Source organism: Lycium barbarum, chromosome 10 (assembly GCF_019175385.1).
Source record: "Lycium barbarum isolate Lr01 chromosome 10, ASM1917538v2, whole genome shotgun sequence".
NCBI classification, from domain to species: Eukaryota; Viridiplantae; Streptophyta; class Magnoliopsida; order Solanales; family Solanaceae; genus Lycium; species Lycium barbarum.
The window spans coordinates 18,105,698-18,122,343 of NC_083346.1; the positions used below are offsets into that span (position 1 = coordinate 18,105,698).

The following is a 16,646-nucleotide window of genomic DNA, read 5'->3' on the forward strand; positions in this document are numbered from 1 at the left end:
TAGGAAAACAGACTGATCAAAATCGATTGGGGTGCTGGAAAACAAATACATGCTTTACGTTCTCTAGTTACCTTTGTCAAACATCTATTATCAAGGCAATCCTTTTGCTTCTCACAATCGATTACTAAAAATACACCCCTGTATAGTTTTTATAAACTCAAAGTGTAACTAATATTCTACAAATATGAATCTAACATTGGGTGATGCTCGGGGGAATTGTTTCATCTTCTCATCCATCATCTGTGTATCCGCACAAAGAAGAAACTCATGCGGAATCATCAACATGGTGATTTTCTCAAGTACAGGTGCAGATGCCAAAATAAACTTCATAAACTCCATTTGCATCTCAGCACCTTTAAAATAACACATCTCCACTTTTTGAAGCAGCTTCGCAGCACCAAACGAGGTTATTGATTGGGCTTCTAAGAATTCTACAACTGGTTCCACAACATCGAGCACTGAGTCCTAGAAAACATTCGAGGAATGGTTAGACGAGTTCAGATGAAGAAACCATATTTAACGAGAAAAGGAGAATGCTTACACAATCCATTGAAAGCTCCTGTAACTTAGGACAGTTTGTGATCAAGTAAACAGCACCAGAAACCTCCTCAACATTTCTTAAAGTTGTGATAGAAAATTCGAGAGATTTGACATTGTTCAGAGCAGTCGGGGGACTCTTTGGTAAACCTCCCATGGTTAAGTACTAGAAACAAACAAAAAATTCGTTAACGATATGAATCATTTGGTAATGATGGATATACAAAAATGTACAATACCTCTAATGTTGAACCGCATATATCCAATGTCTGTAGTGAAGGCATGTAATGGAAGAACTTTGTAACATTAGAAGAAACAGGTGGTGATGGATCTGGAAAAACATGGAGCAACACTATAGTAACTTCTCTAAGCACAGGGGCATTCTTGAAGCAAATGGACTTAAATCTTCCAGAAAAGTGAAAGCATTTGAGATTAGGGGCATCAATCTCAAGAATGTCAAAGCCTCTGCACCAACTCAACCTCAATCGTTCAAGCAACGGGCATTTGGAAATGAGAGACGGAACAAAAATGACATCATGAAGATCAAGATTAATAAGCTTCACAAACCCTTTGAAACCGGGTGGAGGGTGGAACAAGCATAGCTTAAGTTCCAAATGCCTTAGTTGCTGGCATGTAAAAAGCTGATGAGGTAAATGATATGCGTTGCCTGAGCCTATGCGAAGGGTGAATTCCCGGACATCTTTCTTTGACAAGAAGCGTATCCAGTGATTAATATCAAGACAACTCATCAACTGAGGACCTTGGATTCTACTACCTTGAAGTCTAAACTTCAGCATTGGTCCTTCATGGAGTAGTAGGACTTGGTAAATGATTGTCTTGGCTTCTTGATTGTCTTTGCAAGAACTGAAAAATTCATCATCAAAATCATGTTCTTTACGTGTTACCCAATTGTACCGCCAGTTTTTTGACAAGATACTGGTCTTCACTGCATCTTTCAAAGACAAGCACCCTAGAATTCCATCCAGAACATTACAAGGCAAATTGCTAATTTTATCTACACCAGATCCCCGAGCACTCTTCATGGTCTGATACAACAAAAATATCCGAATTCTCAATTAATAAACATTTTCAACTGCATAAAAATTTATCATTTTACCTATGTCAGAGAGACAAAATAATGATACAGAAAAGAATGTAGATCAGAGACAGCATTGGTGGAGGCAGGATAATCAAGGGAGTTGAAAATAAAATGCTCTCGGGGATTCAACAATGTATATATCCACATAGAAAGATATTTCACCTATGCACAGAACAAATTTTTTGCCAAAGGGGGAATATTCAGACAAAATCCCTTCAGTAAACTTCACATGGCAAAACACAGGTAGTATCGGCAAGGCGAGCCCATTAAGTCCTACGAAGGATTCATTACGCTTCTCAATATTAAGCCCACCAACCTGTTGAAGGCTAGTGTAAGGATTTTCTTTCTTGCCTCAGTCAGGATTCCTCAGTCTTTGTGCTTGAGGAAAAAGTTGTTACTTCATTTTTTTTTTTTTTTGGATAAAACTTCAGAGAGCAAAAAGCTGTTACTTTATTTTTTCTTTGCAGTTGAACTGACCGTTCACCAACATTTCTCATAGTCATGAGCCTGCACCGTTAGCAAATAATTTCCAAAGATAGAAGTAAAATATACTCTAGTTTTAGTAGAAAAAGGAGACTTAGAAGAGCAAGTGTTTGATAAGAAACAGACTTATATGGCCGGGGTTGTGTTTCCAGTATATCTGTAAAGGCAAAGGAATGGCAAGTCATGAAACATTTTACATAAAGACAGGAAGCAATATTGAAGTCATATTCAGGAAACATTCATACAAGTTTCAGCTCCACCGCCACATCCACTTTCAATTTTTTAGATTTGCTAGCTTGAAGAGTCTCAGGTTTTGGGCTAAAACTGCCTAGCATTATCTGGTCTAAGTAAGTTGGTGTGATAATTTACTATGGTTTTCCTTGAAGCTTTCAGTTGTAGTTGTTTGTCCTTACAAATTATCGAAGAATGTATGAGTAAGAAAAGTGTAGCCGCTTATTTTTTTGAGAAGAAAAGTGAAGCAAATCATTAAGCAGGAGAATATGAATGAGCATTGCCTGATTGCTTCAAAACAAACAAGAACTAAAATTTTAGACTAGAAGAAGACATGTTTTAGCGGCTCATATTCCAAACAATAGCATTTCCCTACCTGTCAAGACAAGAACTTGACAAGGACCACAAGTACATGTACAACTCTTATCACACCTAGCTATACTGGAATCTTATACCTTTCTTACTCTTTTGTTAAGTTCACCAATGGAAGAAAACACTTGCAGTTAATTGAGTTATAAGCGAACTACAATCAGAAGCAGGATAAATCCCTATCTGTTCTTCTAAAATAGTTATGTAATACTTGAGCAGATTTGACCAAACAATAAAATGCCTAAATTTGGATGGCTTAGGCAGTGAGAACATAGTTCTAGGGGTACAACTTCTATTTTAACATTAGGGGTCATCCAAATTCACACTTATCTTGCATAAAAAAATTAGACGGGATTCAGGAGTATCTAACACAATCAAACCAATTTAATTACATGATCAACATTGTCAAGGCATGAGCACAAACGGATTACTTCTTTCAAAACACCTAACTTATTCCTACTTAATTTTAGCAAATCTGATTCTTATCAATTTAATTACAACAACGAGATGGGTCATTGGTCCTAAAGAAACTATCGAAAAGGTTACAAAACAAACGCCAAATGTTGAGAAAAAACATGGATTAATTGAAACAATATACGATTCAAAAATTCCAGCATACCAATGGATAAAAAACACCAAAACAAGAAATCATACTTTAGCTTCACCCTTCTCGAATGATGAGGCAGAGACTGGTAAAACCTTAAGATATGGAAATGGACAAGAAACTTAAGTTCAAATGATATGAACTTCCCAGCATATTGCAAAAGGAAGCAAGACTCAAATTTCAAATTTCGAACATGGTGCAGGTTGCAAGAAACAGCACTTGTGTGGTATAAATTTCAACCAAGAAATCAAATATCATGACGGAAGTGAGACTAGACCGCATATCCAAAATAAATTTCAGCAAACAAAATATTTTAAAGGCATAGCAATTAGAATAAGTTAACTTCCAAATGCATCAAACTGGTGCCATATCAACAAAAATCATATCTAGTTGAATTTCTTTGAATAAGCAAAAAGGGGTAGCAAAACTCTTATTCAATTCTCTATACACAATTTTTGATTCTGAAAAGATAAATATGGCATCATTGTGTATTACAAAATACTCAAAGAACCTTCATTCACACTAAAAATATCAGATTCCATAGAAAAAAATATCAAGAAAGTTACAGAACCATAACACACAACATATAATTTCAGAATCTTGAGTGGAATATGCAATCACCAAAATGACTAAAATTCCAAAGAGTAACTTTCAACTTACTAGCAAAAGAGATGGTCAACACTGAGAATTCCTGTTCAAGATGACTAAAATTCCAAAGAATATCAAATGAGTCAGAAATATGAGTCTCGCTAACTTCTTGTTCAAGAAAAAGAAAAAATTTCTATTCCTGTACAATATCAAATGAGTCTTGGCTAACCTTCTTGTAAAACCCAAAAGGGTTTAGGATTTAAGAACACAATCTGCGAATACTTGAAAAGAGAGAAGAACGTCTCTGTGTTCTTCTTTTTTACTTTCTTTGTTTACTTAACTTTTAGTTTTAATTGTGTAATTTTCTTGTGACATAAAAAGAGGGGGAAAAAAATCAACGTCTAATTGCTTTTATTTTATTCCTTGAGAAATTTTGGCAAATTGGCTAATAAAATCCTTCAAACTAATTCATTTTTTTTTCTTTTAAAAAAGTGAGAAGTCTTTTATTTTTATTTTTTATAATGGTTTCTCATTAACTTTTTAAATTACGCATTTAAAAAATTGTGCACTTATACTATGTGATTTGTAGTAACTTTATATAGAAAGAAATGTGTGATAACGCCCAAATCCACTCCTCAAAGAGAAAGTGTACACAGTCATATGCAATATAATTTACTCAATTATGAGTCGGGATCGAATCCCATAGAGAACAATATGAAGGCAATCAAGCAGATAAGGAATTTTCACTTTCTACACTAAGCCAAACACTTGATATATTTTGATTTTGAGAAAATTACAACTAATGTTAAATGTAAACTAACCTAGAAAGGAAGTAAAATAATCAATGGCCACAAGCATGGATACAAGAGAAATTACTCTCAAGTAACGATCCAATGTATTTTACGATTTAACAACTAAGAGCGAGTCTATATTAATCGATAATGATTTCTAAAATCTCACTGAAAGTCTTCCAACCAAATCAATGAATTTCACCCTAAGTTTTTCTAAGCTTTAGAGTATGATATTAAGCACAACCAATCGAAGTAAATGAGCGAGTTCTAAGGTTAGCTAATCCCTTAAGAAACATTAAAGAACAAGATTAATTAAAGAAATAAAAATCATACAATACATCAGCATAATAAGAGTTTCAATCCAAAACCTTAAGAATGTATATTTCTCAAAAAATTTCGCGTCGTTAAGTGAAGTAAAGTAAGCCAGAGAAGCTATGGAACTCTTATAAGGTTAAGCAAGACCTTTAATGAGTATTAAGAGAGTATCTAAGGTATCTGGGATCAAGCGAAATGAAGGATTAAGTTTGTCGAAATTTTGGGAAAACTAGGTAGAATTCCGGACAAAATTTTTGGTCCAATTTGAGGGAGGTGTATCTCCTAGAATATGATGAGTTATGGAATGCATAACCTATGTAAATTAAAGTTCTTTGAGTCTAGTTTCCAATGCAACAAATCTTTTGTCGATAAGACATCAGAGTAGAAAGTTATGTGCGTTTCAAGATAGGATGTCAGAGGCTTCTCCGCGATCGCGAAAGCCAATTTTTGAGGCGGTGGGAACCGACCTTGTAGCCTATAAAAGCCTCCACCTCTCACTTTTCCTCATTCTTCAACGCATTTCAAGACCCTAGAATCATCTCCCAACATTTCTTATCATTAAAAACCAAGAAATCATAGCGAGGTTATGCAATCTAGGCTTGGGAAGCTCGTGGCAACATCTTATTATCGTGATTATTGTGAAGCAAGGTGAAAGATGGTGGAATCTTGGGTTTGAAGCCATCAAGGATCAATTGGAAGTTAATAAGGTAAGATCCTCTTTTTATATCCATGGAATTACATTGATTCGATTATATTTGTTAGATTATAACGTATTTAGTGAATTGAGCGAAGAACGATAAACCTTGTATTGAATTATGGTTGAATGGATGAATTAGTGGTTGAAATTGAATTTGATGTTGTTGATTTTGAGCTGGTTGTTGTTGTTGTAAACTTGGGAGGTAGTAGAAAAAGCGGAAATGCTACCCGAATTCTCGTAACTCAAATCATCCTTCGATATACAACTTATCTAATTTGATGAATGGACATGATAGAATATGATTAATATATTTTTCAATATAGGTTCGGGTGAAGGGGAAGCATCGGAATAAAGGACTCTTTCAAGCGCCGGCTTGACAAATAAGGTATGTAAGGTGTTCGTTTCCCTCTTCCTTTGGCACGAATCTAACTAGAACATGAACACGAGCATTCTATAACAATTCACTCCAATCATATATCACTTCTTATAGATGTTCTTTATTGGATTACTTACTTGTTTCCCAATTAGTTTGATGTACTTCTTCAATGATTCTTGAATTATGATCATGTTTATCATCCTTAAGTCAGTTCTTTGGATTCGATACGAATTCCATAATTCATTCGGAGGTTACCGACCTTACGTCACTCCGAAAGGCCCGATGTTAGTTCATTGGCTCCCCATATATATATATATATATGTGTGTGTGTGTGTGTGTGTGTGTGTGTGTGTATGTATATATATGTGTGTGTGTGTATATATGTATATATATATGTATATGTATATGTATGTATATGTATATGTATATATGTATATGTATATGTATATGTATGTATGTATGTATGTATGTATGTATGTATGTATTGCACTATTTACCACACCGCACCGCGCTATAATCGGCCGGGCAGGCACATAGATGTGTACACCACTGCAGTGGGCATGTTATGATGTTACCTCGGATGCGGGATGATGATGATGATGACACGATATGATGATGATGATGTACTCTCTCTCTCTCTCTCTCTCTATATATATATATATATATATATATATATATATATATATATATATATATATATATAGTTCTTTTATCCGTACTACGTCCCATCCTACGGGACGCTGCATTTCATGTTTCAGGTCTTGACAGACCGAGCGGAAGACCTCTTTAGTACGATTGACAAATCAATGGCGTCAACAAGACCACTCCTCCAGACTTGCTTATTCTGGTACATGCTATGTTCACATATTATGCATATGTATCTTGGAAATGACGGGTCCATGTTCCATCCAGTATGTCATGTATATGTACTCTAAGAGGTTCATAGACACAATGGGGTATATAGATGTCATGTCTGGCCTAGTCGGCCTTGTTTTGGATTTGATGTTCTCCTGATAGCCTTGCCGGCTTTATAACACTCATGATTTTGTAGCGGCCTTATCGGCTCGCTTATATATATTTGCATATTTCTGTATTTGAACCTTTTTTGCGTGCAGGTGACCTTCGAGTCATGCTTGAATCCTATTATATGATAATCATGGTAAGTGTTACGCCAGATGGTATCTGGCCTATAGGCCAGTGACCGTCATGCTCCTCGGTAGGGTGTGACAAATTTGGTAGCAGAGCAGGTCAGTCCTAGGGATGTCTATGAAATGTGTCTAGTAGAGTCTTATTTATGGCTATTAAGCACGCCATACTTATAAACAAGAGACTACAAGATATTTAGGAACGTTTCTTTCCGTCATGATCTAGATCGTGCGATAGAGCTGAAACGTAGGAAAGTTCGTTCTTAATCCTATTGTTCTGTTTGAATTGCAGTAATGTCGATGAAGAGAAAAACCTCAGTTAGTAGAAGTGTAGGGACAACTCCAAGGGTGGATATTAGACCATTGCAACCCGCCGATGCAGGTCAGAGGGTAATAGAAGAAATGAGGAGAAGTATAGGTTACACAATTGAGACAGACCGCTCAGAGATCATGACTTCTATTGAGGAGGATCCTTCTGAGGGCTCATTTAAGATGTTACACCTCGAAACTTTGGGATTGCTGAGCGGTGAAGGGACTAACGCGAGTAAGACGTACCTGAAGCCCCCACAAGTCAGAAGGGACTATTAATAATCTTAAGTAAGATTCCAAAGAAGTTGACAGCAAGAAAGAACCGCTCGTCAAACGAACTCCGGCATAGTTCAGTGAAAGGGGAGTTCGACGACCGTCCTTTGCACCGTCGAACTGATCGACGCTTCATCAATTGTACCGTAAAGTTGAAATGGGGTGAAGATCACTCGATGGACAGATCGACGCTCCGCCGTTCATATCGACGGGCCATTCTTCCCATCGTCGAAATAAAGAAAATAACAGATTGCTTACTGGAAATTTAAAGTCATTGACGACCAGATCGACGCTCCGTCGATCGCTCCGTGTATCTCGATCGGGACTGATTTCATGAAATAATATAAGACCCTCCCCTCATTTTATTTCATTTCATTTTCATTCTCTCCACACCCAAGAACTCTCTAGAACCTTCCGCGCCATTCATCCACAAGAAATCAAAGGAAAGCCATGATCAACTACACCAAATCCATGGAATCAAGTTTGAGAACCCCATTAAAAGTTCACCTAAGCCAAGAAAACTCAAGAAGAGTGAGTTAGGGTTTTGAAGCAAGAAGAGGAGATCCACTTAAAAGTTGTTCATCCATCATTAGGTAAGTTTTATGACTCTTATTCAATGGCTTGAGAGATTAAATGATGAAATACTTGAATTGTAGAAAGACATAGCAAATGGGTCATAAGTGGGTGAATAGTGCAATGGTTGAATGGTAGTTGGATTGAATCATGAGTGTTGATGTGTTGTGATTGTGAATACGTTATAAATGACGTTTGTATCATGAAATAAGTATTATATACGTGAAAACGCAATAATGAATCATAAGAATAAATGTGGGGAAAATGGAGAAAAGTGGTGGATTGTGGTTAATGTATATAAATGATGATTGTTGGTTATTATATCGTGAGTATTGTTATGAATGTTTAGGAGTTGGGAATTGATCATGGGAAGAGTAGTAGAAACAAAGGGAATGTTGCCCAATTTTCTCTAGAAATGGTGACGCGTTCTCTTAGTCGATTAACTAACGATAATACGAATTCTCTCATGAAGGTAGCAACGCGACATTGAAGAAGGACAAGTGGACGATAGCTTAACTAAACGACAAAGGTATGTGAGGCTAGTCCTTTCCTTCTATGGAATGAATCTTGTAGCATGATTTCCCTCCTCCCTCATGAATTCGTCGAATGCCGGGAAGCCTGTGACCCTAATTTGCTACACAAGGAAATGAGTTAGAGTACGAAAATGCTAGATGTTCATGATATGATGTTTCCAAGACGTTAAGGATGCTCCTGCGTAAGGCTTATCCCTTCTTTAAAAAAAGCATGAATCCTTTAAGTTTTCATAATTCTCCTATAAGATGAAGCTCATGAGTCTTGCAATGCTATGTAACGCATAAGAATATGAAAACGATGGTAATAAGCTAAAGTATAGTGATATAGGATGTTGTGGCATGACATTCCTATAATGATGATGACATTGTTCTTGTCAATACTCGCCTTATGCTTTATTTCCTTCAAGGCGAGGCACGATATTCATGAATGTCCATAATAAGATTGGGGGTTACGACCTTACGTCACCCCGTCATAGCATGATTGTCCCTAAATCCTAAAGCATGCTTCTAATACTAATGTATGACCTGTTTAAAAGATGATTAATGATGTTAGCTTGTAACGCAACTATGTTATGTACGAATGATAAGATGATGCTATGTTACGAGATGTGTCAATGTAATGTGTAATGATTGATTTTGTGATAATATGATTCCACCGCGCCTATTTGGCCGGGCATGTCACCGCGAATGCGGGCTGCATATGATTCCACCGCGCCTATTTGGCTGGGCATGTCACCGCGAACGTGGGTTGCGTATTATTCCACCGCGCCTATTTGGCCGGGCATGTCACCGCGAATGCAGGCTGCTATGTTTACACCAAGTCTAGAGGGCCGGGCATGATCACCACTAGTGGGCGGCATATGAGGGTTACCCGGACGCGGGTAACTATGCAGATTATGATGTGATGACGTATGCGACGGGACAAGTAATGTTGTATGTGATGACACATGTAATGATGTATGTGATGGTATATGAGTTATGATGATACGTGTAATATAATGATGTAAAATGTGAGATATACACATATACCTAAGAAAGTGTGTGGTGCATGACATTCAGATAGATTATAAATTCTCTTATGGTCCATGACGCTCCTACGATATTGTTCATTTCATTCCTGCCTTACATACTCAATACAATATTCGTACTGACGTTCGTTTTCTTTGGACACTGTGTTCATGCCCACAGGTAGACAGGGAGGAGACCTTACTCCGGATTCTTAGAAACTGTTAGCTGACTGAAAGCGCTCCTTTGTCCCGGAGGTGCTTATGATGATGTTTTTGTGTATATTTGTGTATGTCACTCCATAGAGGCTCGTAGATACTCAGTGTGGGTTATGTGGTTTCACGATGTGAGGATTATGTATATGTATGTGCATATGTATATTGATGTATGTTTTGCATGAAAGTATTATGTCTTGTAACGAAAAGCAGTTCCCTTGTAAAATGAGCACGAATTTGATAAATGATTGTTGAACGAGTCTAAGAAGTGATAGTGCGAGCGGTGCTCGGTGGTTAGCCCCAGTACCCGTCGCGGCCCTAGTCGGGTCGTGACATAAGACACCTATCTGAGATAGTCCTCAATCTTAGGAATATGTTAATTAGGGATCGCCAGTATATATTATGAGCTATGTAAAGGAGGATGAGGATAGCCGGGCCAAGAGGAGGAGACTAGAGAGTAGTTGTGGAAGATAGGAGGATTCCTCTTCGCAGTATATCTGATCGAAGCTTTCATGTACAGGAACAAGATAGAATGCTTACAGGTATACTAAATCCCTCTATTGAAATTGTGTTACGTCCCGTATTTTTATACATTGGGACAACCCGGATTAACTATGATAATTTAAGGCCAAGATTTTTCCAGGATTTGAAGTCGGGACTTTTGACCACTTGATTTTTATTTTGAGATATAAGTTATGTATGAAATTGATGGCATTGAACACTTAGGGAAAATTGGGACCACAATTCATAAAATTGGAATTAAAAATGTGGTGCAAAAAAAAAAAAAAAGGCCATGGGGCCGTGTAAGTTGAAATGGTCCCACACCTTGTGTGGCCAATTTTAATTGGTCCAACACAGTGTGTGGGACAAAGACAACTAAGGGCTATATGTGGACTTAAATATATGACTCTAAGTCATCTTTCCCTCATTACACTTCAACACTTAGAACAAAAGAAAGACAAGAACTTGAGAGCCCTTTTTCCCCACTGTTTTCGGCCAAACCTCAAGAAAACCAACCCCCATTTTGAGCCTCCCTAAAAATAATTTCTTGGTGTTAATCAACTATATTGAAGACCCTAAGTAGCGTGGAAGTATCGTTTGGGTCATCCAACCATTAGTAGTGCCCATTTGCAAACCCTAGCTATTGATGGAAGTGAAGAACAAAGGTAAGATTTCATCTTGTTTATGTATTGTGAATCTTGTATGCCTATTGTAGTATGCTAAAATGGATAGAAATCATGAAATATGGAAGGTTGAAGTGGGGTTGTGTGTTTGGTATGTTGGCCGTGTATATGGGTGTGGATTGGATTGATGAATTTATTCTTGTATCATGTTAAATTGTTGTAGAATGTAGAAGAGAATACAAATCGTCCATATATGTATATATGTGTGTGCAATGTAGCCGTGGATAGCCCCCAAATATTTGGCAAGGAATGAATTAGTGTCGTTAGCGTCGTAATGGTTGTTGTGATGACTTGTATGTTGCAAATGAGAGTTAAATGTCCCGAATTGATATAGTAGGCGTCGCGGACTGATTTGGAGAACTTGGTGCACTTAATGCAATCCTTATATATAAGAATCATTAACATATGTATATGTGTAGTGTGGATGAATGTGAGTCTTATAATGTGTCGAAGATCGCTTTACTATCGTTTAGTAATTTAGTTATCGTCGATACGAATTCTAGTTGCAAATAAGTGTTTAAGTGACTCAAGAATGATGTTGAGATTTGTGGGCTGAATTGAGGATCATTGTGCGTTTGATGTAATTCGTATATCTATGAAAAATATATCGTTATATTGTGAATTGTTGATGCAAAACATGACTTGAAAATGAGGAAAAATGAAAAAAAAAGGGGGTTGCTCGGTTAGGGACTGTTTTCGGCCAAATAGTGGAAAAATTTTTGGGTCGTTGGAAATATTATGTGAATTGTTTAGAATGTTCTTGAATGTTGTTAGTATGGGTTTGGGTTAATAATCGAATGTATGAGTGATAATGTGGCTTGAATGTAAGCCGTCGAAACGAATATTTGGAAAGTTGTAGAAAGATGTAAAAGAAAGCTATTAATGTTGTTTTGCCTTTCGAATTGGTTATCAATGTTACTAGGTTGGTTATTGTGGTTGTTGTTGTTGATTTTGAGCGAGTTGAATTCTCGGGTTGGCCTATTTACAGGGGAAGTGCTGCCGAATTTTCTGTAGAAGTTAATGATTAGTTTGGAATGAATGGCTTAAGTGCCCTTAGCTAATGTTTGGTATCCATTGGCATATTTGTAGACCTTGGGGAGCCCGAGGCGTAGATTTGGATTAGCTTAGATTGGCTATCTTGGAAGTGCGTTCGAGGTATGTAAGACATCTCCCTTTCTTTTTGGCATGTCTTAGTTTTTCATAGGCTAATTAGAGCCTTAAGGAAATTCCAAATCCGACATCCGAGCATGTTATGATCCGTATATTTTCTTTGGCATTCTTATGCATGATTTGATGAGATATGAATCTTTATGTATTCGAAATAATCGTTCTCCGAACTTTGCACCAAAAGGGTTTCACTTTAAAGAATTCGTAAATTTTGAATGGCATATCTTTCGTATAAATTCTCGGATTGCTCCAATATTTTTATAAGAGTTTGCATTATGTATAATGAGTATGTTTTCCATAAGCGGGCCCGACTTGGGTAAATTCCCGTCCGTGGGTTCCGCGACTTCCCTTTATGTAATTCGGGAACTTTTGAAAGATTAGTATAACTATTATTTCGATTTTCAAATATGACCATTTTTCTTATGTTTGAATTTATGAAAATGACTTTATGCATATGACTACTCACGACTCTATTCGTGCATTCTGTTATTCCTTTCGCCGAGTCCCGGGCCGGTTCTGTTATCGTGCGCGCTTTGATATACTCCGGAGTTATGCTGTGTTTATGGTTCTCCGAGCTACTCGCTAATGAGGGTCGGGTTCCACTTATGTTTGGTGTTATGCGGTATATGGCGTTATGTTGGGTTGTGATATGTGACGGGGATTCGGAGAATTGAAACTTACATCTGGATTTATGCTGTGTATTGGCGCCGTTGACAGGCGGGCGACCATATTCTTCTGTACCCTATGCATTACTTACATATTTTTGAAAGTAAACAAATTTTGATATGTTGGATTTGCGCTTATGTTTGATACTCCTCTTTTGTTTATGTCACATATTTGCTTTCTGTATATTCTGCTTTGCATACTCAGTACATATTTCGTACTGACCCCCCTTTCTTCGGGGGGCTGCGTTTCATGCCCGCAGGTACCGACGCATAGTTTGGTGATCCACCGGTTTAGGACACCCCTTTTTGCTGTTGGAGTGCTCTTCTCCTTTCAGAGCATATCTTTTGGTATATCTTTCGTCTGCTATGTTTGTATATATTCGTTAAGGGGTACGGCGGGGCCCTGTCCCGCCATATGATTCGTTTGTTCTGTTTAGAGGTCTGTAGATGTATTTGTGGGTGTGTGTGCCTACTTTTGTACAGTTGTGTTTATATGATCTCTTTCGTTATGGCAGCCTTGTCGGCGTGCATTTTGTATATGTTTTGGGCCGTTGTGCCAATTGATAGCCTTGTCGGCTTTTGACATATTTGATAGCCTTGTCGGCTTTTGTCATATTTGACAGCCTTGCCGGCTTTTTGTTATATATATATATATATATGTCCGCACACGGTTGCGATGAAATGTGTTTGAATCAGTTTGATATAGTTTGAGACGACATATTGCAGTTATAGCCCTATATGCTATTTGTATGTGATTCGATATGGATAGGTACGTTTGGGTGCCCAACTAGGGCGCCAGTCACGGCTTACGGGGTTGGGTCGTGACAGAAGTGGTATCAGAGCAGTTTGTCCTTGGGATGTCTACAGACCGTGTCTAGTAGAGTCTTGTTTATTGATGTGTTGTGCACCACATCGATAAACAGGAGGCTACAGGACATTTAGGATGTTTCCTTCCTTTGAATCTTAGATCGTGCGATAGAGCTGTGCTATTAGGATGACTCTGTTCTGATCAGTTGTTGTGTTTTTCTTTCAGTGATGCCTCCGAAAAAGGCGGCAGCTGCCTAGAAGGGCAAGTCATCAGCGGCCGGAGAGACTAGCCGGGCTCGGAAGGGTACTCGGAACCTTGCTCAGATGATGCGTGATATTGCGCCTCGGCCAACAGACTCTGCTACGTCTTCATCATCAGAGGAGTCTGGAGTACCAGCCGCTGCCTCTATGGATCAGGGGGCGGCTTCACCACTAGCTCCAGAGGCTCCAGCGGCCGCGCCTCCAGCTCCTCAGCCAGGGGCGGAGGATAGGACGTTGAGGGAGGCAGTACAGCTATTGACAACCTTGGTAGCGGGACAGGTTCGCAGACGTGGGCTGAGAGATGATGATGATGATGACAGGCGTGATATCCTGAGGGTTCGAGATTTTCTGACATGCCGTCCCCCAGAGTTTTACGGGTCTAGGCTCGAGGAGGACCCCCACGACTTCATTCGGGGGATTCGGCGCTCATTAGATTTGGTCAGGGCTTCAGATACTGAGTCAGTTGAGTTGGCCTTGCACAGGTTACGGGACGTTGTTGCCAATTGGTACGAGTCTTGGGAGCTATCCAGGGGTGAGAGTGCTTCCCCAGCTACTTGGGATGAGTTCGTGGCTGCTTTTACCCGCCACTTTTTACCCCCGGAGTTACGGCGGGCGCGGGTTGACAGATTTCTACAGTTGCAGCAGAGGGGCCGGAGTGTTCGTGAGTATAATTTGGAGTTTGATTCTCTGGCTCGATATGCCCCTGCTATAGTAGCAGATATGGCGGACCGTATGCACCGGTATGTGATAGGATTGGACCGCTACCTGGTCGATAGTTGCACGGCGATGGCGTCACAAACAGATATGGATATCGCCCGGTTACAGGCCCACGCTCAGGGTATGGAGGATCGATATAGGGCCGATTATTCTGGTAGAGATCGAGACAGGAGGCCGCCCAAGAGGGCCAGGTCCGCTGGGTATTCTGGAGGTTCTCGAGGCGGACAGCCTCAGCAGCAGTTGTCAGGCAGATATTTTCCCCCGTCAGGCCGGAGTACACAGTCAGCCGACAGACGATTCGACAGTGCAAGACCATCTGGGGCCGGTCAGAGTTCCAGAGCATCGGGTTCCCAGACAGTCAGGGGTTCCAGCCAGTCCAGACCACCCAGGCCCCGTTGTTCTAATTGCGGTAAATCGCACCCAGGGGAGTGCTACCGAGCTACAGGAGCTTGTTTTTCTTGCGGCCGTCAGGGCCATGTTATGTGTGATTGTCCGATGTCGAGTAGATCTGGCAGTATAGTTCAGCCGACGGGATCAGCCGCAGGTTCATCTTCTACTCCCTCAGCTGTACGCCCTGCGGGGCGAGGTATGCCGGTACAGGCGGGTCACGGTCGAGGCCGTGGCGGTGCTTCAGGTTCTAGCGGTCCTTCGAACCGCATATATGCATTGGCTAGCCGCCAGGATCAGGAGGCTTCGCCAAATGTTGTTACAGGTACTTTACTGGTTTTCTCCCGATCTGTGTATGCATTGATTGATCCTGGTTCGACTTTATCATATATTGCCCCACTTGTTGCTAATGAAATTGGGATAGAGTCTGAGCCGATAGAGCCTTTTGAGGTAGCTACACCTGTAGGGGATTCTGTTATAGCCAGACAGGTTTATCGAGATTGTTCTGTTATCATATCTGATCGTTGTACTAAAGCTGATTTGATAGAGTTAGATATGCTTGAATTTGATGTGATTATGGGCATGGACTGGTTAGCGTCCTGTTATGCTAATGTTGACTGCCAGCAGAAGGTAGTTCGTTTCCAGTTCCGAGGGGAACCAGTGATAGAGTGGTTAGGTAGTACAGCGTCGCCGAGGGGTAAGTTTATTTCATACCTCAAGGCTAAAAAGATGATTCAGAAGGGTTATATTTATCACCTGGTCCGTGTACATGATACTATAGCCGAGGCACCTACTTTGCAGTCAGTTCCGGTTGTGAATGAGTTTTCAGATGTATTCCCAGATGAGCTTCCGGGTCTTCCGCCTGAGCGGGAGATAGACTTTGCTATTGATTTGTTGCCAGATACGCAACCCATATCTATTCCTCCGTACAGGATGGCACCGGCAGAATTAAAAGAATTGAAGGAACAGTTGAAAGACTTATTAGAAAAAGGTTTCATCAGACCCAGTACATCGCCCTGGGGAGCACCGGTATTATTTGTCCGAAAGAAGGATGGGTCACTGCGGATGTGTATTGACTACCGACTGTTAAATAAGGTGACTATCAAGAATAAATATCCCCTCCCCCAGATTGATGATTTGTTTGATCAGTTGCAGGGTGCCAAATATTTTTCGAAGATAGATCTGCGTTCGGGTTATCACCAGGTACGGGTACGAGAGTCTGATATTCCGAAGACTGCTTTCAGGACCCGGTATGGGCATTATGAATTCAGAGTTATGTCTTTTGGGCTGACTAATGCTCCAGCGGTATTCATGG

At 39.6% G+C, this 16,646-nt stretch overlaps 1 protein-coding gene across 3 annotated transcripts; it reads right to left on the reverse strand.

Annotated features, from left to right (window-relative positions):
* Positions 1 to 4,277, reverse strand: LOC132615492 (F-box/FBD/LRR-repeat protein At1g13570-like). 3 transcript variants are annotated; one of them, XM_060330096.1, is made up of 5 exons: positions 4,141 to 4,244; positions 3,984 to 4,027; positions 777 to 1,583; positions 542 to 703; positions 1 to 465 (listed from the first exon to the last, which is right to left on the reverse strand). In XM_060330096.1, exons 3-5 carry the CDS (start codon positions 1,578 to 1,580, stop codon positions 169 to 171), a joined length of 1,263 nt encoding a protein of 420 aa, XP_060186079.1. In that variant the 5' UTR covers positions 1,581 to 1,583; positions 3,984 to 4,027; positions 4,141 to 4,244; the 3' UTR covers positions 1 to 168. The 3 variants fall into 3 exon arrangements, with proteins under 3 accessions (XP_060186079.1, XP_060186080.1, XP_060186081.1); XM_060330097.1 differs by lacking the exon at positions 3,984 to 4,027 and having other exon boundaries at positions 4,141 to 4,277; XM_060330098.1 differs by lacking the exons at positions 3,984 to 4,027; positions 4,141 to 4,244 and adding an exon at positions 1,953 to 3,962.
* Positions 4,278 to 16,646: the final 12,369 nt, after the last annotated feature.

Bases quoted from the DNA above. Each gene is read 5' to 3' on its own strand.
- LOC132615492 (XM_060330097.1), bottom strand. From the start codon at position 1,580: ATGAAGAGTGCTCGGGGATCTGGTGTAGATAAAATTAGCAATTTGCCT. The intron at 704-776 runs GTATTGTACATT...GTTTGTTTCTAG, and splicing joins TATGCGGTTCAACATTAGAG to TACTTAACCATGGGAGGTTT. The intron at 466-541 runs GTAAGCATTCTC...AATGTTTTCTAG, and splicing joins AGGAGCTTTCAATGGATTGT to GACTCAGTGCTCGATGTTGT.